This window comes from Orussus abietinus, unplaced genomic scaffold (genome assembly GCF_000612105.2).
Source record: "Orussus abietinus isolate OABI.00-Male unplaced genomic scaffold, Oabi_2.0 scaffold27, whole genome shotgun sequence".
NCBI lineage: Eukaryota > Metazoa > Arthropoda > Insecta > Hymenoptera > Orussidae > Orussus > Orussus abietinus.
The window spans coordinates 905,304-929,568 of NW_019394254.1; the positions used below are offsets into that span (position 1 = coordinate 905,304).

At 43.5% G+C, this 24,265-nt stretch overlaps 2 protein-coding genes across 4 annotated transcripts in view; both read left to right on the top strand.

Moving 5' to 3' along the window:
• Positions 1-16: 16 nt before the first annotated feature.
• Positions 17-508, top strand: LOC105694798 (40S ribosomal protein S28). The gene has a single exon (XM_012415808.2). It carries the CDS (start codon positions 113-115, stop codon positions 308-310), a length of 198 nt encoding a protein of 65 aa, XP_012271231.1. The 5' UTR covers positions 17-112; the 3' UTR covers positions 311-508.
• LOC105694797 (ATP-binding cassette sub-family G member 4) overlaps positions 355-24,265 on the top strand; it is a 33,066-nt gene continuing 9,155 nt past the window's right edge. The window contains exons 1-5 of one of the 3 annotated variants that reach the window (XM_012415806.2): positions 355-489; positions 1,081-1,478; positions 3,589-3,738; positions 14,067-14,197; positions 22,795-22,912. In XM_012415806.2, the coding sequence (XP_012271229.1) occupies positions 3,677-3,738; positions 14,067-14,197; positions 22,795-22,912 (311 nt within the window). In that variant the 5' untranslated portion in view covers positions 355-489; positions 1,081-1,478; positions 3,589-3,676. The other 2 variants (XM_012415807.2, XM_012415805.1) reach the window with 2 other exon arrangements.

A 24,265-nucleotide genomic window follows, 5' to 3' on the forward strand; every position in this document is an offset into this window, starting at 1 on the left:
ACCACGTGACCGCGCCGCTGCGCGCGCATCCTCAATGGCGACGCTTCCTTTCTCGCCGAGCAGAACACGTGCGTAAGGAGAGACAAAGTCCGTCACATCGAAAAAGCCGAAAATGGACAAGCCTGTGGTTCGAGCACGCGTGATCAAGGTTCTGGGAAGAACTGGATCCCAGGGCCAGTGCACGCAGGTCAAGGTCGAGTTCCTGGGAGAGCAGAACCGACAGATCATCAGGAACGTGAAAGGCCCGGTACGTGAAGGGGACGTCCTAACCTTACTGGAGTCCGAACGTGAGGCGAGAAGGCTTCGATAAGAAGACCGTTCGAGGAAGAACATCGCCGTCCACTGATATCACCGGGACGAGCAGACATTTTCCACCTGTCGGCGAGGATCCCGTGGCCCATGCTCACGAGGATGCCAAGAAGAGGTTATCTCCCGACCCTTGTCTCTCCATTATGCAGCGTGCACTCCACGAACGTTAAATAAATTAAGGTCTGATCATTTTCAACAATCGGGCTATTATTTATTTATTCAACCCTTACTTTCGCGAGATATGAATTGAGAATACTAAGATTATCGATGGAACGGAGGAAAGGTTAGGTTGTAAGCCGACGAACCGTCTATCGAATCATTGCATGTTTTAGGTGAGGTGTGCGAAGTCTGTCGAGCATGTAATATATAAGTGAGATGTAACGTTCACTATAATACACACAAATGCGAAGTAAAATCATAATTCGATGCGACGTCGGAGTTTTTCCTATTAAGTCTCGTAGAGCTTTTCTCCTCTTGAATAATTGAAAAGAACTGCCTCGCTGGAATAATTGTATTATCTAATATTTTAGATGGGATGCGTTGAAAATATCACGTCGACTGCCTGGTGGTCACCGGTGAACGGCAACCGCTATGCAGTCGTGACCAGCTTGGCGGTCGACGTGATATTCGAGGTTGAAAATCCAATTTTCATTTCATTTAAAATATCCATAAGTGCTATTAAATTCTTGGAAATGATTTAACTCGAGGAATGTTGTTTTATCATGTTCCTAGATCTATAATTCGTATTTAGAAATGTACGTTTCTATACAGGAACACAATAAATATATGCAGGCATTGGGAGGAGCTCGATTATGGACGCCATGTTTGTTTTCCCGGGGCTTAATCAGAGTTCACGGCGGCGCACGAGACCTGCTCGTCCACCTAAGAGGAAGAGAGACAGTCATGAACCAGGAAGACGAAGAAACACCGGGAAATGGCACGGACTCTGACATAACGGGAGGCGTAAAAATCGGAGTCAAAGTTTGATTGGCCTTATCAGCGGCCAATCGGCGCGCGGGTCGAGGTTAGGCGGTTTCGCGCGGCCGATTGACCGAGTGCGTGATCGATTATCGCATTTAGTGGCGCGATGATCTTCGTGACGGCCGGTTCTCTAATAATCTGCATCAGGCGACTTGTCTGAACCTGCCCCGCCCTGTATAAAACGTGAGGTGAGCATCCCCGCCGGGCCAACCTACATAACCTAGAAACGCTGTCTGAAGACCGGTGTCCAAGTGCAATGAACTTTGCGACATCTTTCACTTCCCGATAGACGTCTCAAGATGGTGCTGCCACTTGTCGAGAAGACGTTTTGTAACGTCATTTAGCCAGGGTTAAATATTCCACGCTAGGTACATAATGCGTTCGATTGCTACAAGGCGGTTTATTTCACTGCGAGTGTACATGATTTTATTGTATATACGGATACACGCGTTTATTACCGGATTCTCTATTTATACTTAGTGTATGCTTTAATTTCCACTTGCAACGATTCTGTATGTAAACGAGAGTACGAAGCTTGTAGCTTCGACGTGTGGTGGAAAAATGTGACTGCTGCGGTTTTTATTTTTTGGAAAGAAAGCTTAGAAGCTTTTTTGTATCAAAGATCTAGTGTCGGTTGAATTTTCAGTGATGTATTTAGTTGACGAAGGAATTTTATGAGGTTTTTTTTTTCCACTCCCACGTAGCGCCGTTTCCATCACGGCAAAGGTCGCGGGCCTTTCTCTCTCGCCTTCGGCGATCGCCCTAGCTCTTACTCTCTCACACTTACGGGTCTATATTCGAAGCGAAAGTCAAGAGCGCGATCGGCGCGACCTCCGGCTGCGACACGCTGCACTTCCGGGTGCATTCGAGGTCAGAATCCGAAAGCGCGATCACGGGTCTCGAAATTAACTGCGCCTTGAAATTCCCGTCGAACAAGGTTCCCTCGCGTATCGGGAAGACGAAAAGGACGGAAATTTGTGAAATTGTAAGAGGCGCTTCGAGAATTTTTAGTCCAAAGTTACGAGGTGGGCGGAGCAGACAAAATGGCGCCTGCAATCCCGGTGCAGCCAAGGTTGTGCATTGGAACCGAAAGCGAAATCGTTTGAATAATTAATCTTAATATCTCTAGCAATAGTTTCGCCGTACTCGTTTGATTTTCGAATTTTTTTACGGAATCATCGTGCTGGGTTTCCGGATTTTCTTAACGATGTCGTAAATTATGTAAGCGGTATTTGTTAAATTGTTGTTTTTTTTTTCTTTTTTTTCTTTAACCCTCGTGGTTTCTCTCTAGGGCGAGGAGGAGGGAATATTACCTAAGATAAGTCCTTGCAGATTTAATTGCACCGACAAAGGCCGGGGCTTTCTTTCTTCTCCAATCCCCTCTCTGTCTAGCTTCTACGGTGCATATAGCAAAATGAAAGTCATTATCGCAAGGCCATTCATGACCGAGCTGGTCTTCTGCGCAACGCGGTTTCGTTCATTTCCGTATGAAAAATCGCTCTGACACCCGCAATCTATAAATAAACGACGAAAAGCCGGCGAAGTGAATTTTCTGATGATCTCGAGCCTCGAGGAAAACTCGAAATTCCCGACAATTAGCGAGATCTGCGAACTACACGACCCTCGGGGAGATTCCCGGGACCAGATGCGCCATTATCGGAGCCTAATGACCGTGATAACCGTGTTATTGTAAAGCAGTAATAATTGCAGCTTGTCGCGGGGAAAAGTCGAGAATAGTTGTATCGCTCGGAAGGGTGAAAAAAGAGGAAATGCATCGTGGATTTAATTATTCTATCGCGATTCTGAAGGGAAATCAATCCATGCTTAGTCTTAAGAGAAAAAACGATGGGAAATGCTGGAGATCGATTTTTGGCATAATTTCTGCACCGTCAGGTGGGAGACCGTAAGGTCTGAAATCCCGCGCACGGCCGCGCGATTCTCGCCTTTATCGCTCGCGCCGTCTTGTCTTCCATCGTGGACTCGGCGAAAACAAGATGGAGGGGAATGGAAAGAAAAAGATATTCGGCCGGACTTCGGACCCTTCGCAACGATCGAGGCTTTATCGATCCCTCCTAACCAGTCGCGGGGATCGGTTTAAACGTCCGTTTTATCGATTATCGCCGACCCGTCGAGGAATCTTTGTATTCGGAAACTCAAAGATCGAGCTGCGTCAGTTTCGCGGTTTTTTCTTTTTTTTTTTTTTTTTTTTCTAAACGAGGAAATGGAACGCCGATTAATTTCTTGGGAATTCTGTTGGACTCACGAGTTATGCCGTGCCTTTGTTTCTATTTTCTACAGAGAGAGACGAGGCTGGATGTGCTACAATTATTGAAAATCGATAGAAATTTCTCAGCGAAATAGCCACGATTTGAGAAGATCTAACGAGATGGCGAAGAACGAGAAACAAAATGGACAGCTGGCCAAGTTCAATGCCGATAATGTGGACGGGCAAGTATTCCGGGTATAGTGGAGAACATGAATGCCTTCTCTGAGAATATGAATGCAATCACACAATAGATACTTCGTGTACTGATTCTATTATCAGTGCACGAAGGGAAGGCATTCATGTTCCCAGTGTACCTCCCACTTTGTAACCCATTGTCTCGTGCAACGCCGTTAAAGAAAAATGATATGTGCCCATAATTATGAAAGTAGTCTAAGTCAAAATTAAAAAAAAAAAAAATGAGTTTATCAGTTATTTCACGCCATATTATTTCAATCGAAATTAATTCAATGTAATTTCGAAACAAAAAATATATGACTTAGACCACTTTCATAATTATGGGCACATATCCCAATTCTATAAGCCTGATAAGAAAAAATGGGAATTTAAAATCATAATATTAAATCTGTCATTTTTTAAGATGATTTCGCGCATTTAAATTACGGCGAGATTTTTTTCAACAGCTTTGTACCGATTCAGTTTATTTTATTTTATTTTTTTTTAACGAGAATCGAGGCGCAGAAAATTGTTATCGATCCTCTCGCGTGATATGTGGGATAGGCGTTGCGCGAGGCATGTCGTGGTTGTTTAATTAATTATTTATTTATTGCGTGGGACCAGTTACCCTCGAGCTCGTGCTCGGGTTAGAGTTCGAGATGTTCCGCTCTCGTGTAGTAGAAGATCGATCGAGTCGACAATCGGTGATAAGATATTGGCTGATAGGAGCTTCAATTACGACACCTGCAGGGCACTCGTGATGTGCCCCGTGAGAAATACCCTATTTTCGGTAATTATATGGGAACGGTTACTTCCTTCACTTGCGTGAAGATGTACGAAACAATGGAGGGGAAGGAACAAGACTCACGTGAGGAAAGGATTAAAGTGCATTTCTCTGCACATATCGGCACTGCCAAGGATACGTCCCACCACGTGAGATAACTGTGAACGAGCTCTGTGCACTGAATTAAATAGCGAAGCCCAGGATTTCTCTACACGTGGCCGCGGAATCACACGTGGGACCTTGAAATCCACTTTACATTTTTCTCTTCTCATCCCCCCCCCCCCGATATTTTTTATTTCGGCCGTCCGCAATGCAACCGGCTCTATAAGAGACGTCGCAAATTCTTCCCCGGTGCCCCCTGCTATAAATAAATAATTTAATTGAAACCAACTCGAGCACGTCACTCGGGAACGAATGCAACAGATAGAGGAGCGCCGAATTCTCGCCGAGGAATGATAAGAGATATTTTTCTTTTTTTTTTTTTTTTTCCCAATTTCTTCGTACCGCCGGCGATCTTAATCGTCGAATAATTGTGCCCATAATTATGAAAGTGGTCCAAGTCAAAATTAAAAAAAAAAATGAGTTTATCAGTTATTTCACGGCATATTATTTCAAACGAAATTAATTCAATGTAATTTCGAAAGAAAAAATGTATGACTTAGACCACTTTCATAATTATGGGCACAATTATCCCGCGATTTATTGGCGCGGTGTTAATCTTTTTCTGGTGGGTGTTGTATTTTTTTTTATTTTTTTTTTATTTCAATCCGCAGGTTCGATCCGTCGTTGCGCAATGCTACGAGATCTTATCATGTGCATGTAAACTTACGCGGGTTTTACGCACGAGGTGAAACTAAGGCGCGTGTAAAAAAAACGCGTAAATCTACGCTCATTGAACTTGGACCCGAATTAAGGACGATTTTTTTTAGTAGAGGGAATCCTCTCGAGCTAACGTTAACGCACGTCTCGTACGCATGTGTACGTCGAAGTGACCGAGTAATTCCACTTTTATTCCCCGGGTATGCCTCTAACGATCTTACTCTTGACCTTTTGTCTTTACGTCAGAAGTCGCAACCTCGTCGACGAGGAATAATCATCGGGATTTAATAGAAATCTTGTACGTGCAATTCTTCTTTTTTTTTTTTTTTTTTTTTCGGTCTCCTTTTCTCGGAGGGGGAAGAGAAGAAGGAGAAAAAGACGCGGAATCATTCACATTCTCGAGCCGACACGGTGGAGATGAAATTTAATATTCATCTTTTGTCGCTACTGATTGATAGTCACTCGACGTCGGTTGTGAAATTTCTGAGATCTTTCATGGATCCTGAGATGTCTAGAGATTATGAGAAATTATAGCTGTTAGATTTTTCTGTGTTTTTATTACTTAGGGGTACGCTTATTCTCGAAACGCTCAATTGCGGGGGTAATTGCGGAAAATGTAAATGAAGCGGGAACTTTGGCTAGGATTTTTGTCCTCGAGGTGGTAATTTGGAGGTCTTTTGACATAGTCCTTGGGATTCCTTCTAGTCGTGGCGAGGAAGGTGGAATTTCACACCTGTTCGTGATATCGTGACCCGTGAAGGATTCTGACAATTTTTGAGCAATGTTCGGCTTTTATTTGCAATTATCGCAAATATTTGTGGGTGCGGGATGCGGAGCTTAAATATCGGGGAGATAGGCTCGAATTAATTATCGCGATAATAGACACGTTTAGATGGCAATTTGATGGAGGAAATGTTTTGAGAGATCCGTAAGGTCGACCGGTTAAGAGTGGCGGGCCTGATAACGAGATTGATAGGCACCGATTGTCCTTGGATTTGATTTGATACGATAAGGAATGAATATTTTAGGAATCCGATTGATTTATAATAATAGCTCGTATGGACTGTCATCGACACGTGGTCGCTTGCTAGTCCAAGTTAATGTTGAGACAATGGAAAATGAGGGGCTCCTTATCACTCCTCGTGGAGGCAATCAATTCTCCTCGGGGAAACGTAGTCGGAAATTTTTGTTATACTCTCTCGCCGGATATCGGTGTTGGTCTTTTTCCGGTTCTTTGACACCGAGATGTCGAGTCCAGCTCCAAAATCGTGTAATCAGCGACGAGTGGGGGGACGGTCTTATCATTGTTGAGAGATTGGCGGACTTTGCGCTCCTCGTTGCGCAAGCGACCTTTATTCGAGGTGGCTGTCTAATAAACGCGATGACGATTAATTACTATCACGGATTAATGACACATACAAGGGTTTGTCGGAACTAGGAGAGTTCATGGGAAAGGTCGACCGCGAGAAAAATCCCCGATTTTGCCTGAATATTAAAAATGAACCTCTGAAAAGGATTAATCTGATTTTCAATTTAATCCCGGGGTGTACGTCATTACTTGCACGTCCTCCATGTCAAGGGGAAAGCCAAGGGACATTTACAATTAATCCTTTCGATAAGGAAGGACCGGAATACCTCCACTCGCCATTCTTCAACGATTTTGGGAGATTTGGGAAATCTCTAATCCTGCGAAAACAATGCTAACAAATACTTAATAAATACATTTACCCGATAAATTCCCATCGGGCTCGGTCGAAGATCCCAGTAATGTCTTAAATTCATAATTTCTATCCAATTTCTGCCATTTTGCTGTCGGGAATATTTTTTAACGTGTTTTTTTTTGTCTTTTTCTTTGCTTCCTTCTGGAGGCTCGCCTTTTCCTTATGGCCCTGTTTATTTCATTCCCGAAAACTCGACCGATATATCGGACTCTCTGTCTCTCTCCTTTCCCTTGGCATGACGATTCCCGATTTTTCGTCTTTTTTTTTTTTGGTGCCCTCTTGCTTTTTTCATTTTTTCACGATTTCGCGCATTCCGTCCTCGTACGAGGGGACGCGTACCCGCGTCCTTTTTTGCGGCTGAAATGCCGTTGCATTATCTGGAGGTCCTCGGCAAATCCTGTCAAAATGTCGCAGGACGTTCACACCGGCTCTGCTCGAGATCAGGTCGGATATAAATCCCTTGGGGAGCATTATTCGAGACATGTCGGGCATGCATGCAATGACGCGTGCACGTCTCGGGGGTACGTGATTTTCTAGAGGATATCTCCGGGCATGAGGATCCTCGAAATCTAGAGTCCTTGACACAGGACATCTCAAATGTCACTTAACAATCTCCAGTTCTTTTTTATAAATAAAAATAAAAATTTTCCCCGCTTATCAGACGATTATCTCGCTCCTGGAATCCAAGATTTCGGAGTCGTCGATGAAGTATTGGCCACGTGGCATTGGTTTTTCTTTTTTCTTATATTTTTTTTTTTTACTCTCCATATGAAATATTTTAACGTAGCCCGTCGATGACATATCTGCGGTATGAAGTTTCTTATTAATTGGGATAAAATATTAATCGTAATAATGAAATTTGGGAGTGGGCATGAGGGTTGTTAAGTACTTTAGAGCGATCGTTTATAGGATAAGGTACGTGCAGCTTTTTTCTTATCGGCAGAGATTGTGATTAGGATATTGTGGAATGCTAGCGAGGCGAGGTATTAAATATTTTAATAGCGCCGGTTCACATCTGTCGAGCCCTGTATATGCATAGCACGGATGTCAAGAGACACTTAAGTCTATACATACACGCGTGTACGTGTCTTGCACATCTGAGACCGGCGAATTTTGACTACGTGATGTTAGTCAGGTTTAACCGGGCCCGAATCTACTTAACTGTACGAATTCGAGATCTGACGGCACTTGGAAATATTTCTTTCACAAATATCTCGAAAGAGAAATGTCACTGGGATTCACTGTAAAGATACGATGTATCGTAAATTTAGTTCATATGAAAATCGATCTCTCTTGGACGTTTCATTAGTTTATAGAAGTACTGGAGAATTGAAATTCATGGTTTTTTTTTTTAATACTTCCTTCCCAAATATTTCATAAAAAAAATTCACTGTAAAAATGTGAGATGTATCGTAAATTTAGATCATCTGAAAATCAATCTCTCTTGGACCTTTCATTAGTTTATAGAAGTACTGGAGAATTGAAATTCATGGTTTTTTTTTTTAATACTTCCTTCCCAAATATTTCATAAAAAAGTCACTGGGATTCACTGTAAAGATACGATGTATCGTAAATTTAGTTCCTATGAAAATCGATCTCTCTTGGACCTTTCATTAGTTTATAGAAGTACTGGGAAATTGAAATTCGTGATTTCGGTGAAATGTGAGATTTAGAGGGAGGTTTAACTACATACTTAATTCGCGGATCTGGGATTAGGAATTCTCTCTTGGAGATCCTAGAAAACGATTTTGGAGAACCGTTTATTGCGGACCCCGGAGATGCTCATCTCTCTTGTCGTTAATTAATCTTACATAGACATGGCACGTGTATACTTGTACGTGTTTATCCGAGCACACGTTGAAGGGGAAATTATGCCCCCACGTGGAGCACGTACTATGCGGACCTACGAACACACCTAGGTCTTGACATTCCCACGTGCGTCACATACTAGACACAAATCTACGTCTAAATCGTGACATAACGATACGACGTGCGTCACGATTCGATTCGCGACATGACCTATACGGAATTCTTATGTGGCCGAAATCTGCTCGTATCGCCGATTTACGGTTTCAAGTATTGGACCAATCGACATGCTTCTTAATTTTTTTTCCCGCATTCTGAGTCGTGATTAAAATCCGAAAAAATTGACATTGTCAAGGGGGTCCAAGGAAGGAGTCCTCGAATGTCGGTGAGACTTATTGAGGTTTTCTAGAGGAAGATAACAAATTAAGCGACCTATCTCGGGGTCCATCGACGTGCTTCTTAATTTTCTCCTTGATTATGAGTCGTGATTAAAATCCAAAAAAATTGACATTGTCAAGGGGATCCAAGGAGGACATCGCGGAAAATTTTTGGAAGGAGTCCTCGAATGTCGGTGAGACTTATTGAGGTTTTCTAGAGGAAGATAACAAATTAAGCGACCTATCTCGGGGTCCATCGACGTGCTTCTTAATTTTCTCCTTGATTATGAGTCGTGATTAAAATCCGAAAAAATTGACATTGTCAAGGGGGTCCAAGGAAGACATTGTGGAAAATTTTTGGAAGGAGTCCTCGAATGTCGGTGAGACTTATTGAGGTTTTCTAGAGAAAGATAACAAATTAAGCGACCTATCTCGGGGTCCATCGACGTGCTTTTTAATTTTCTCCTTGATTATGAGTCGTGATTAAAATCCAAAAAAATTGACATTGTCAAGGGGGTCCAAGGGGGACATCGTGGAAAATTTTTGGAAGGGTCGGGTATCGGTGAGAGTTCCTAGAGGCCTCTTAGAGAAGGAGGAATAATTCAGCGACCGAACGCCCGCTTTTTTATTCATCCTGGACACCAGTGACGTCGCGACGCCACGTGACGTCAGTAAGACCGGTCGATTTACGCAAAATTTAACAGCCTATTGTCTCACACCCGCCAAGGGAAACGGAAGTAGTGCATTCTTTATAAGGCCCGAAATAATCGGGCCCGGGAGAGCGCGACTGCCCTCCCTCCCTCCCGTCCATTTCTGCTCTCTCCTGGCTTCAGGATTCGAGATATCGAAAAATCGTTCCCACGAAATTTCTTCCTTGGACCGTTCTCTCGAACTTTCGTAGGGCGCACTTTTTCGTACGACTCGAGGTTTCGCCGGTAATCTGCGTAAAAGTGGGAATGTTCCGCAATTTCTTAGGCGCAAATCTTAATCGACGTTCCTTGCTGGATTAATAAAAAAGAGATATTACCGGTACTCGAAGCTGAATGTGCGACGCAGGGTGGAGGTGCAGGTTGCTTATGAATGTATGGTAATCATGGCAGTGCTGCTCTCGTTACGGAGAGGAATTTCATTACCGACTATAACATGTCGGAAGCTGCGAGTTTCGATATCGCTCTTCGAGGCAACCTTCGCGAGTCAAGTTATCGATCACCGATCGAAAAACAAGATGTCGAGTCATATTTGAAAAGAATATTTCCTCCGCCATTTATCTCCTCTCCCGGAAAAACCTGAAAGTAATTACGAAATTACGACGATTATTCTGGAAATTGTAATGTCTGTTTATCTCCAGTTTAAATAAAAACCGGGCTAACGAAGCACTTTGTCGTACCATTTTTTTTTGACTTGCTTTTTTAGGCCGCGATCAATGTGCATTTTAGTGGAGGTGCAAAAATGACTGCACTTCCCTGGATATTAATTCCAGTGCATAAAAGTCGGAAAAAATCCGCGCCCGTGAGCTATCATTGTCAAGGACAGCATCAAGTTTCTTGATAAAGAAAGCTGCGAGGAAATCGGATGCAGGAAAAAGATAAAAATGCACCGAGGAGCAATCTGCATGGATGAACGAAAGATGCACCCCGAGAAAATGCACATTCGAGTCGGCATGAATAATTCTTGAGATTTTTACAGTTCTCGGGAAATAGATGAATTGTCGGTTGATTTTATTAATAAAACTGGGACTTATCTTACTGTGGATTTTTTTGTCTTAATCCGAGCCGATTAATATTGACCGACGATGCAGGAAGTCTATGCAGATCGGAAGGTCGACTGCAACTGCAGCCTGCAATTAACGTGACAATGGTAACAAAGCTGAAAAATTCGTCGAAGGAGGAATTTATATTCAGGACGAAAATGATTAATGTCTCTGGCTTGTATTAATAAAATAATTCGATGTTTATATTGTACCTTCTTCGAGAGGACGTCGAAGCTTGCGTAGTGAAATATTATTGAATATCGATAACTCTCGGAGGATTTTATGGCTTTGAGTCGCAATTAAACTCGGTGCCTTTCCCTTGGCGAGCAGACGATAAATAATCGGTCGATTTGCCGACATCGGGTAGGAAAATTAATTTGGAATTTGGAATTTAGACCTTAGTCAATGTAACTTGCAGTATCCAAGAGCGGTATCACGGCCAGACGAAAAGTAGACGTTGCTCTCCGACTCGAGTTTAATTAATTGCCCATTATTATCGTCATACATACAGACTAAACAAATTGAGAGACACCGTGGCCATCTGTTACCGGTCTTTCTTTCGAAATCCCGTATCTCTAGCTGGTAAGGTTCAGGCATTCCTCGTATTTCCAAAGAGCCGGGTGATTTGAGACCTGCTAATTGCAGTTGCACAACCGAGCTCTTCCCCAATTAAATTGCAGCATTATTTGTTTATATTTCCGACGCGAGAGCGGTCGAGAATGTGAAAAATCGGGGATTTCTCCGCTAACCGTACGTCGTATCAAAATATGCTTCCTTTGAGAATTACTCGGAACAATGTGGCGAGCAATTTTTGTATAAACCACTTTTTTGTAGGATGTTGTTTTCCTTGCCAAATCGACGCTTAATGTGCGACGTCCGATCCCGCGGTTACACTTCCGCCGGGAGGATACTAATCTGATGACCCGTCGAGATTATTATCGGGTCGATCTGGAGGCGTGATAATGGAGTGTTTTTCCTCTCTGCAACATAGCCTTAGGGCTGAATGCATCATTTGCAGTCACGTTGCAACTGCAGGCCACGTGATATTTCCTGACTTGGGCGAAATCGCAGCCATGTTGATTCGCGGTTACGAGACTTCGCATTTCGGTTTCCTGTCGGTGAGAATTAATCTCTGTTAATTTCCGCCGAGGTGCATCCGCAGATTCGCGTATAATAATTAACGCATTGTGCATAAATACTCACTTTGCAAGGGAGAAACGAAGCTAACCGAAGTCTGCAGTTTGGCGAAATTTAACACCCGGGTTTTGGATAACAGGAAAACCTAATCGCAAATTGGCACGAATTGCGAATTCCTCCGGATCTCCTATCAAGTATCGCATCCTCTCGGGAATTGCGTCGACTTGCCTCAATCAAGTGAAATCGTTTCCGCGAAGTTGCATAAAAAGACTGTTTATACCAGAAGGGTGGAAATGTAGAAATGTCCCATTTCGGCAAGTTTTTCTTCGTCGGGTAAATAGAATGGCGGTGGGAAAATGTATATGTCTCCTGGAAGAATAATTAATTATTACTACTTTAATCTAAGAGTGCTTCGTATTTATGCAAATGCAATTAGGATGACTTGTCCGAGTAATCAATCTTGGGACGGTCTGAACTAATGTTGCCGTTTGCCCGCTTTCGTCATTTCGCCCTCTTTTTTGTAAGGGTTTTTGCCGATGAACACACTCACGGTCCGTAATTACCTGAATCTAAACGTCGGAATTGCCGCTGGTGGTAGCTTCGATGAATCAGGATGACGCCGCCTCGCTTTCCATATATTACCTCGATTCTCTGAGAAACTCTCGAATAAGAATTCCCCCGAAGGAATAAAATAAATAATAGGGCAATTTCACCGTTATTACGCATCTATTTTGACAGCAATTCGCCCTGAATACCTATTTTAAGTGCATCGGCATTAATAGCCCCGCGCGGCTGAAAAATCAAGATGGCGGCGCGCGACACTCCATACGATGAGAATTCCCAGATATGGAATAAAATGGAATAAAAATTCCCCCGAGGGATATAACAGTCATTGATGTAACGCATGTCATCGGTAGATCCCGTTTTTCATGACAATTCGACCGTAACTCCTGTTGGAAGGTCCTCTCTCTCCGAATAATCCCGCGCTGCGCACGTGCCGGGAAATCCAAGATGGCGGCGCGCACCGCCTCGAGATATCGAGGCGCGGGTCATCGATACTACGGCGACACTCGGTGCGTGCACTTGGTCGACTTTGGCCCCCTCCCGCTGCCGCGGTATACCGGGTGGCGGCGTCGCGGTCAATGGCGACGACGCTCCTCCCGGTCACTCGCCGCCGGGCCGTCAGTCGCCCTCGAGACGCGGAGGCGCGAGGATCGCACCCGTTAGTCGCGCGCAACCTCGGCCCTCTCGCGGCCCGAATCCCCGGCCAGTCCCGGCAGTTGGCGTCCGTCCGTCGCGCGGGACGCATCGAAGGACTTCCGCTTTTTTTTTTTCCTCTCTCTTCCGCGACTCCTCGACGAGCTTTCGCCGAGGAAAGCTCGGCTCCGCCCCGGAGAGGAACTCGACCCTTCGGAGAGATCACCGAGAGACCCCCACGGTCTGCGCGATCTGCCTCTCCTCTTCGTACATTGGCACTTTAGTTTTACCTTTTTTTATACGGCCGCGCGGTTCTACGCCTCCGTTCCTCGCTGCCGAGACGCCGGAAGGAATCTGCGAGCCCTGACCGTTCGCGGAGTCGACACCCGCGTCGACGTGTAAGCCTCCTTTCTTTCCGTCGTACTTGAAATTCCTCCACCTTGATTTTTTTTTTCTACCTCCCTTTTTTAATTTCACTTCTTGCGGTTAGCCTTAAATTCTTACATTGGGATTTATAGGTACGTAATCGTTTCAGGACGGTGTTATCCACGCTAGTACCGGCTCGCACGCCGTCCCGGTAGAGCTTTCGAAAGTTTAAAGTGTCGACTCGACGATCTTTGTACGCACCGGCGTGCCTAAGTAGAGTTAGGAAAGCAGAGAGAGAGATATATATACTCGAAATGAAGCTCGAAGGTAACTGCTCGAGAGACGACGACGCGTCCAACGGGATCCTCATGCAATCCAGGAAGGGATCAGCTGTTCGGCTCCAGATCACGCCGATCCAGCCCAAGACCATCACCCATCTTCCTAAGAGGCCGCCCGTCGACCTCGCCTTCTCCGACCTCGTCTACAAGGTCCGGGAGGGACGCAAGAGCAGTAAGTCCGATCTCTACAATTTATAAAGGTTTATCCATCTAAGGTGACACGAAAGTGTCATGTATACATACCAAAAAAAAAATCTTCACTTTTTTACAATTGTTGGTAGAGGCTAGGCATTTTTTTTTCTTTTCTTGACGTTATAGCGAATTTTGCAGGAAATTCATTTTTACCTCCGATTGTTGATCTTCTGTACTTCGAACACTGTTCGGCGGTTGGCTGAGCTTTTCCATCCTTTTCCACTCGCTAGGAGAAAAGGAAAAAAAAGTGTCACGGGAAAATTGAAGAAATTGGGAGAAAAAAAAGTTCATCTCTAGGTGCGTACGTTCCCTTGAATCGTGAGAAAATGCATTCCGAGAAGTTATGACGTGACAAAGTAATAAAACGGGGGGGAGGGGGGGGGAGGGGACGTGCGTTACGGTCGTCCGAAGAAGTATGTAGGTGTCTCCGGTGTTTTTTTTGCCCGATGAAAAACCCGCAATCCGAACGGAACTACCAATTAAACGGTAGTAAACGGATTGTAAAAAGAGAAAATGGGAAAATTCAAGAAAGGCAGATTTTTCTTTCCCGTTTTACTCGATGCGAGAGTACGGACTTAAGGCGGGTTCAAGTGCGTTCGTTGCGTAAATTATGCAACCGGGAGTCTGGCTCAACTACGAGTTTTCTAGGGGGAAAGGAGCTGTGCTGTGATTTTTATTTCTCTCTCCCATATTTTTTTTTTTTCTCCCCCCTATATCGAAATCGAGCCTTGACCGAGTATCTCGTGGAAAGTCCAATTGACGCGTATGCGATCGCTACGAATGTTTTTCTTTTTTTTTTTTTTTTCTTTCCGCGAGATAAAAGAGATTAATTATATTGCCTCGCGATTACCTTTTATTTTGGTACTAATTTTTCAGGGGAAAGAAGTATTTTTTTTTTTTTGCGGTTTTTCCATGACAGTGGAAAATTACGCGCAGGGTCAGACAGTCGAGGTGGTGACTTCGATGCCTTGAATGGTAATTGAAAATCGAGGGGAGATCAATTGAAATTCATGGTTAGGTAATCTTGGAATAGCTGCCTGACCTTTGCCACCTTTTTTGCCATTACCTTTTTCTAGGTGGAAAAAGGTGGGGAAGGTCAGGCAATCGACTAGGACGCGAAAGTGGATCAGCGATCGGGCGCCATTTAAAGGCGCCGGATTGGAACGGGGAACTGGTTCCAGGTGACATTGACCGCCGAGTGAAAGTGCACGATCGCAAGTTGCAAGTGCAATTTACTCGTTGCTATTCACCTGGGAGAAGCGATTCCCAGGGGTTTGGGGGGAGAAAGATCTCGGGTGCGAAACCGCCGGCGAAAAGTCCCAAGATCGGAGATCGAAGCGTCCTTGCCCTCCATCCTCGGTGGATCGAGTTAAATCGAGTTGGCGACACTTATCGCACTTTTCGAGCCACCTCTCCGTTATCACCGACTTGCTACCGGGTTCTTATCGACGCCCGAGTCGTCAAGAAGCGATCGACGAGCCGATATTTCCGATCTATTATTTTTTTTGACAATCCAAACTTTATCGGAGCTTCCTAAGGTGGGAGCCTTATCGGTAATCCAGAAATTAGTTTCGAGGGGCTGGAGCTCGTTGCAATGATTATCTCTACCAATAGATTCGATGAAAACGAAAATATATATACGTATATTATACGTTTATGGAGTATAGAGAGGTGAACGTCGATCGAGGCCGTCTCGCCGAGGTCGTCGGGTTTTAATTTCGAATCGCTCGCTCTCCGTCGAATTTATACATACGAATTGTAGTTTCGATATTTCGATGATTGGATCTTCGACGACGCGAAATTGATAATTTTCTCGCTATATTCGGAGGGGTGAAGAATCCAAGGCAAGGTAGGGTCTAATACTGCCATGCTGACTCCTTGGAAAAATTCTTCCTATCGTCGATTTTTTTTATATACATATATTTCTTTTGGGAGGGTTATTTCTCCATTCTCGCCGGAGATCGACTTGAATAAGACCGAGATTGCAGACTTTCAGACAGGCGCCGAGGGAATGGGATTAGTGGCCGCGATTTTGCAAGAAGACCGGTTGCAGCGATTATACGGCGTTTCTAAAGCGATATGCAAGAGCTGAAGCTATAGTTGCCTGACCTTCGGAAGTATCTTTTTTAATTATTTTTTTTTTTTAATGTTGCCGCGATTCGCCGCAAAGCCTCATCGGGGTCACTATCGATAAATCGGCGGGGTAGGCGGAGAGTGCAACAGGTGCATCCGTGATACCCTTTATAATGTATCCTCTTTTNAATCGGCGGGGCAGGCGGAGAGTGCAACAGGTGCATCCGTGATATCCTCTATAATGTATCCTCTTTTCTAAGGCTTTGCAAAAAAGCCTTAGAAAAATGATTCGAACGATAATGGAGGAATAGGAAGGCTGGACTCCTTGTTTGGAATAAGTACAAGGCTGCTCGAGGCGCCTCGAAAAAAGGAAAATGGAAAATTAACGGAGAGACCGATCTAACGACAATAGACGACAATCTAGGTAAATCAGTAGATAATGACCGAGTGTAAATCATCCTGACTAACCAGCTTCAATGTAGCTCCGGGACTTATCAGCCTCGGGGAAATCATTTTTCTCCTGGCATCCATAATTAATGTCCTTTGTTCACGGTTAGCGGGGAAGCCTCGAACGTTGTTGCGGAATCGGGAAAGAAAGGGGCAAGGCTCGGTATCTCTCTCGGAAAATCCCTGGAATGACATTTTTTCAACGTATTGCCCGGCTAGAAATTAAATCGCTTTACTTCATTTACGGATTATCAGCTATTACGTGACGGCGCCTCCTCACGTATTCTCCGATTGCTCACGTTGACAATTTCTTTTTCCTTTTTTTTTTCCTTTTTTTCTCCTCATTCTTTGGACGCGGCGAAGTGCACTTTTTCGGCTTGGAGAGGCTCTGCAACTTTCTGACCGAGCATCGAGGCTTTCCGTCCCACTTTGATAAGAGATAGCGCGGGACGGGCCATCGAGAGATATTCCGCAAAAATGGGAGATATAAAAATTGCAGAATAATTTATAAAAAATCCCCGGACATTCCTCTCGACTGCGGATCGCTTTTGATGTTACTTTAAGAGTCTCATGAGACACGCAACGTATGTGGAGAATTATTCGTCCGGCCACTCTCGGTGAGTAGGTCATGCCAAAGAGAAGTCAAGTCTTGTCCTCCGTATCAGTCGCTATCGCGCACATTCACACAGTGATTACCAGACCACGAGGTTCTGTCAACAAGTGTCCGATCTCTGATCTGCATTTCGCTATCGAATCGGTCCCCGATTTGCCTCTCGTTACCGACAGATTCGATCTCCTAGGGGGACACTTTTTCTAGATTTTTTAATTTATTTATTTTTTTTTTTTTTTCCACCTCGAAATTAATTTTTCTCCCCGCAATATCGACGCCTCGCTCGTACGGGGGATTAAAAAATCCCGGTTGCAAAACTACGAAGCCCGGCTTGTTGAATATACATATGCATGTGGACATGTATATATACCGGTTTTATTCCCTGTCGCAACGATTACACTGTTTCCTTTCTAGCCTCCACTTTCCTCCACTTTGTTCCCACAGGGCGACACGGTTTCGCGTTTAGAGAGTTGTTATAATGCTCGGTGGAAATTATGCTCACTTAAAATGGAGGATGGATGATGCCTTTTGCAATTCGGAGCCTCGAACGAGGGCGGAACGACGAGGAGACGCAAATGCGTTTGCTGATTGCCATTTTTTTTTTTTTTTTTCACGGGGAAAATATCATCACACTTGAAATTCAACATTCGGTGTCGTGAAATACGGAGTATCGATCCTTGTCGATTATTTTAAGGTTTAAAATACTCTAGGATTTTTTTTCTTTTCAATTATTAACCCTGGTTTCTAGATCATTTTTGGGTTATCAGGAAATTGATTTTTCTTTCTTGTTTTTTCTCCCACATTTTCCGAGGTCGCAGGCTAATCTCCAGTTGTTCTCGGCTTGTTGTCTACGCGTTTTGCAAATTAATATTTATGCCGAGGCCAGGCTTGGCGCGACTCGCCGGATGAAAAAGAGGATTAGGAAAAACGAGACAATGCGCTGTTAACGAGCACGCAGGTGCGTGGAAAAGTGTCGCTATCTATGTATCAGCTGTTTTTCTTTTTTTTGCTTTTAGCTTGAAAACAAAACTAGCCGTCATTTTCTAGCCGGTTGGCGTTAAATCGAAACAGGTCGGTCGTCACGTTTCATTCCTATGGGTGGCATTGTCGATACATTGTTAATAGACATTTTTTTCCCTCATAAGGGGGGTTTAATTAGGGGTCGTTATTTCCATGGCCGTCGACCGAGTATCGGTACTCGCAGTGGCGGAGGAAATTTCTGATAGAAATTATTTAATAGACATTTCTCGTTTGATCAATCCTTGAAAATTTCCGATGCGTATTAAAATACTCGATACATTGTTAATAGACATTTTTTTCCCTCATAAGGGGGGTTTAATTAGTGGTCGTTATTTCCATGGCCGTCGACCGAGTATCGGTACTCGCGAGTACTCCTTGTTGCGGAGTGGCGGAGGAAATTTCTGATAGAAATTATTTAATAGACATTTCTCGTTTAATCAATCCTTGAAAATTTCCGATGCGCATTAAAAATATCCATTACCAGTGGGCACTTTTAAATCCAATAATTAGGCGTCTACTTAGGGACTTGCTTTTTCTACTCGGCGCTAAAAAGTAAATGCCGACTATGTTAATTTGTTAACGAGCAAAGTACTCGTAATCCTGACTTGTAACCGCGTATGTACGTAAAGTGCACATTTGCATGGGGAAACTGCACTGTTGATATTAATTAGATCATTTATTATATTAATCGAGCTCTTAACTCCGAAATGGCAATGTTCTCGGCCGTATTGTTAATAGACATTTTTCATGCGATATTCGAGCGTCTACTCCGAATCGGGACATTTAATGGCTCCTCGCTCTGAAACGGATGTGCACGTCCGTATGACCGACCAACCGTGGACAATTACATGACTACTCGACTTTGGTCAACAACAAGTCTACGTAACGCACTGCGGAGGCCTTCTTGAAATTTCACAATCCCAGGCTGTAGGTATTCTACCGAAAGAGAGATAGAAGTGTCCATAAACTCGGCAGAGTTTCGCGCCAAGTGCATTTGAATACCCACGAATGGCGCCGAGGACGTTAACGACGATCTTGGAGGATTTCTAATTGATAAATGTTCATTTCTCGATCGAAAGGACTTATCAGACATCAACGGGTGGCCTTGTTAAACCATCTTCCGTTTCCTAGATGTACTTGGAGTACACCTGGATGTTTAGAATTGAGCTAAGGAAATTAAAAGTGCCCCGGATCAATGTCGCGCGTCGACAATCTGCGCTCTTGATAAGGAGACTCGAGAAAGAGATAAAAAAAATCGTTCCAGGTGGTACTCGAAAACCCGAGATGTCACGTCTCGAATCTCGCATTGACAAAAGTCTCACGACCTCCCCACGTGCTGGGAATTCGGGATTTTTAAAATGGAGGGGAAGAAAAAAATAAATAAAAATGGGAAAAAGGAAGGAATTAAAGAGCCGCGGAAATCTTTCCTTCTCTCCGGCCGCGGAAACAGCTGATCGCTTGTCGCGTCACGTCAGTTGTCAATGTAGGCTTGCCTTCCCAGTTTATTTTCTACTCTTTCATTATTATTATTTGTTTTCCTTCGTTGTCGTTGTCGTTTTTTTTTTTCTATTTTTTCTTCCTTTCCCGACGAATGGCGAGTGATTACGCGATGACGCCGCAATGTCGAGCGCAATGACGATCGTAATTATTCCTCGATTGCCCGAAATTGCAGGGCGGTCATACGCCGTGATTACAAGTCATGCCACGGTTTGTTGTCTCCTCTCGACCGACTTTGCTTAGCGGAATGCTGCAATTATTCGGGGATGATTTTTAGCCGTGAGTTATTTTTTTTTCCATTCGAGAATTAATTATTAAAATTCGGAAAGATAAATCGGAATTAATCGGAATCGTACGAGGTCACGTTTGAAATTGACATTGAAATTCGGGGAGATTAAATCCGACGGGGGAATTAATTCGGATTCGACGTAATTATATTAAGCTCGCCAAATCGCGATGTTGGATGTTTTCCTTTCTTCTTCTTTTTTTTTTTCTCTCTTTTTGTCCAGGGTTTCGAACTATCTCCCGGGGGTCGGCATTATCGTGGAACTGGCTCTCTTCCGTCGATCTTGCTCGGAGATTTACGATTCTGTAAATTATCCTAGTTTCCGAGTAGGTGTTGCAATAAACTCCACTCGCAGTTGCGCAATCGCGAGCTAGATCGCAACTCGGTTTGCGATTCCGTCGCGCCGTTGAAACTCCTCGTTACACGTCACTTGTATATTCCCCTGGTTCTCAAAAAGAAGGAAAGGAAAAAAAAATAAAAAATAATCTCTCCTGATAAATTCCCAACTTTAAAAAATCCTAATGTGTTATATTTTAGGGTATTATATGTGTATAGATATGTTTTGTTTTGTTTTTTTTCCTTCATTTTCGTGCATCTCGCTTTTTGCGCTGTTTTTCATCTCTGTTGACGTCTCTCCGCTATCGGACGAGGAAAATACGCGTTTGCATGTCGAGGCAACTTCCTCGGTACTTTGGGACCGTACCGAGAGTAAACCCGAGATTTACGAGAGTTCCTCATACGTCTCGACGCGGTCTCTCAGGAGTGCTCGAAGACGTCATCTTAAAGAGCTCCTCGTGGCCACGACCTGCCCCAAGGATGGCTTAAGTGCCCTAGGGCTCGATTCTTACCACCCGTCCTCTTCCCCAACATTTTCTTCCTTCGACTCATTGTCGATAAGGATCAAGAAAGGAATTAATATAAATTGTAATGTCTCCATGAAGCCCGAAAATCCATTTTATCGTCGATTAATTCGGAGGAGCCCGGAAAATGAATTGGAATTTTTTAAATAGGAAATTCTGGGGATTCCCTCGATTTTATCTTTCTTTCTTTTTTTTTTTCATTTCCTTCCTCTCGGTGTTTAAATATTTATCTGTGAAATCCAAAAACCTGGTTTTCCTTTCCACGTGAAATTTCCGCTTTTCGGAAGTCGGAAAAGAATTTCAAAGTGCGGTTCTTTTTTTCTCGGGAATTTTGCATGACTCCTTTTTTTTTTTTACGAGCGCGAGTAATGACACTGCAAGTGTCTCTCTTCTTCCTGTACGTGTCATTTGTGCGACCATATCGTGACATAATCGCGATAACGGAGGAGCCTTTGGAGTAACTCTGGTATAATTGGGGGGGAAAAGTGCGTGCGACGGTCGATGCGGATATTAATATTCCGCTTGCGGGACTTCTTTGTCTTTTCGCATTGTGCTGCACCTCTCCTCTCTCTCCCTCCCTCCTTGTTTATTCCCGGCGAATGCGCGATACCGAGGAAACGCGGCTTGACCCTGGAAAATGCACTTTGACCTCCTCCTGAAAATTCCGAAAAAGCAAAACTCGTCTTCTTACTTTATACACCATTCACCTCCAAAATAAATCGAGGGAACCAAGTGAAAAATTGGACGTTACATGTCATCTTTCTTTTTCCTTCTGCCCTCGTGAAATTACATCGCTAATTTTCATTTCTCGACCACGGAAAGTGGGTTAACGAGAGCTTGACATTGCGTGGTTTTTTTTTTTCCCCAGTCCGATTTTCAAAATTCCTTGAAAATTAAATTTTGCAATTTTTAGATGTATTTTTTTTTTTTTTTTTCGTGGGAAACGAGGGGATGAAAATTTGAGTGGATGTGTCGGTGTTCTTTGGTGTCAAGTTTTTTTTTCGTAATTTCGACCAGAGATATCTTGGTATGATGAGGGCTGGGTCCAACAGTGTTTCCGGGGCACTTGTTATCAATGACAATACGGTGTCGGCTTATCAGGCCTATTTTCGAACAAGTGCCGGTGCATCCTACTTTGATACCGAATGATTCAGCCGCCGGTGACAAAGTCGCGGATCGAAGCTGTGGACTTTGGCCTCTTATCAGAGCCCGGTTCTCTTTGTGGTATTCTTTGTTCCGACGTGATATCGCGTACTACAATGTGCGATGTTTATCGCGGGCTTACGTAAATAATGGCCGGAGAACCGATGAACTTGCGCGGTTCAATGCCGAAGCGGTGAGGTCGCTTCAAAGAGCTTTCACTGTTGAAAAATATCGAAACTTTGCGATACCTATGTTCAAAGGCAACGCACACACTTGAAACCCTGCGTGAGGATTTTTTTTTTCGGAAATTTCATCTCTACAATTGTCAAACATTTACAATAACGCGCAGCTGATGGAAGGAGAATTTTATTGATTAAACCGAAATAATTGTCCACGGGTTTTTTTTTTTTTTTTTTCATGACATTGCACCCCGATTTACCGATCTCATAGATCTATTTAGTGATTTATCATGAAATTATAATAAGTCACCGTCGAGAGGTCGAAATGATTAATTTACTGCGATTCAACGAATGGCCGAATTTTTATTTTCACGGTATTTCGATCGATTTTCCTGAATCTTTTTTTCGGTAATTCGGATACACGGTTTTTTGGCGATTTCATGATTTCATTCTTCTTATCAGATACCAAGACCATCCTGAAGTCCGTCAGTGGGAGGCTGCGGTCCGGCGAGCTGACGGCCATCATGGGCCCGTCTGGCGCCGGGAAGTCGACTTTGCTCAACATCCTCACGGGATACAAGTGAGTGGGACCATTATGTCTCGGCTCCCGGATTTTGTTTTTTTTTTCTCTCTCTCTCCTTTCTTTCGGGGCCCCAGAAACGGGAACTATTCCTCCGGGGAGAGTGAGCTACGCGAATTGCGCAAGCAAATTGGAGGGCAAATTGGTGGGGAATGCAAAAGGCCTTTCCCCGGTGTTGAGTTTCGTCCACGAGTCTCTGTCAAAGGAAACCGAAGGAGAACTGTTAAGAAATGTTAAAAAAATGTTTAGAGTCCCCCGGTACCTTCGTACCTTACGTCCCGAATCCCTGCGAATGTGTGTGAAAACTTATGGGACAAAGAAAGAGGAGGGAAAAAAAACCGTAAAATGGCGAAATACAGATTTTTTTATGTGCCCATAATTATGAAAGTGGTCTAAGTCATATATTTTTTGTTTCGAAATTACATTGAATTCATTTCGTTTGAAATAATATGGCGTGAAATAACTGATAAACTCATTTTTTTTTTTTTTTAATTTTGACTTAGACCACTTTCACAATTATGGGCACAATTGAATGCGAAAATTATGAAAGTGGTCTGTCATATATTTTTTGTTTCGAAATTACATTGAATTCATTTCGTTTGAAATAATATGGCGTGAAATAACTGATAAACTCATTTTTTTTTTTTAATTTTGACTTAGACCACTTTCATAATTATGGGCACATATGTATAATGAAATGTACCATCCAGGTATTTTCGAAGATGTTTTGACAGTGGTCGGTCCTTATCAGCGCCTGGAAAATTACTGATAAATTTCTAGGGCAGGGAGGGGATTTTAATTAATTACTGAGAAATCATCGAGAAAAAAGGGATAACGCCGTTCGCGCGCTTTCTCGGCGGGCGCGGGTTCAAATCCCCGGAGGTGTAGACTTTTTTTTTTTTTCCCCTCCTTTCTCGTTTGTCTCTCCTTTTCTCGCGAAGTTTGGCCAAGGATTTTCGAAAGTCGACTCGCCGGAAGAAAGCGACATGAGGTTGTGGGTATTCGACCGAGCGGATCGGCCGGTAAGAGTACCTTCGCTTTCTTCGGATAATAATCATGGCTACGATGACCTGGACGACAATGACGGGCCTCTGCTTCCAGGTCGCATACGAGATGACTTTCGAGAGGCCCCTCTGGGTACCCGGAAGAATCGGCGATATTTTTGCTTCCTAGGAAAAAAAAAAAAAGAAAAAGAAAAGTGAAACCGCTCGAAACTACTTTTTTATTATTATATTAGGATGATTATGGATTAGTCGTTGGGCATTAAAAATTAAATGATCCGTTGCTAAAATATACTATATACATCCTATTTAATTTAATATCCATTTTTTTTTAGAGTTCTTCGACCTTTTT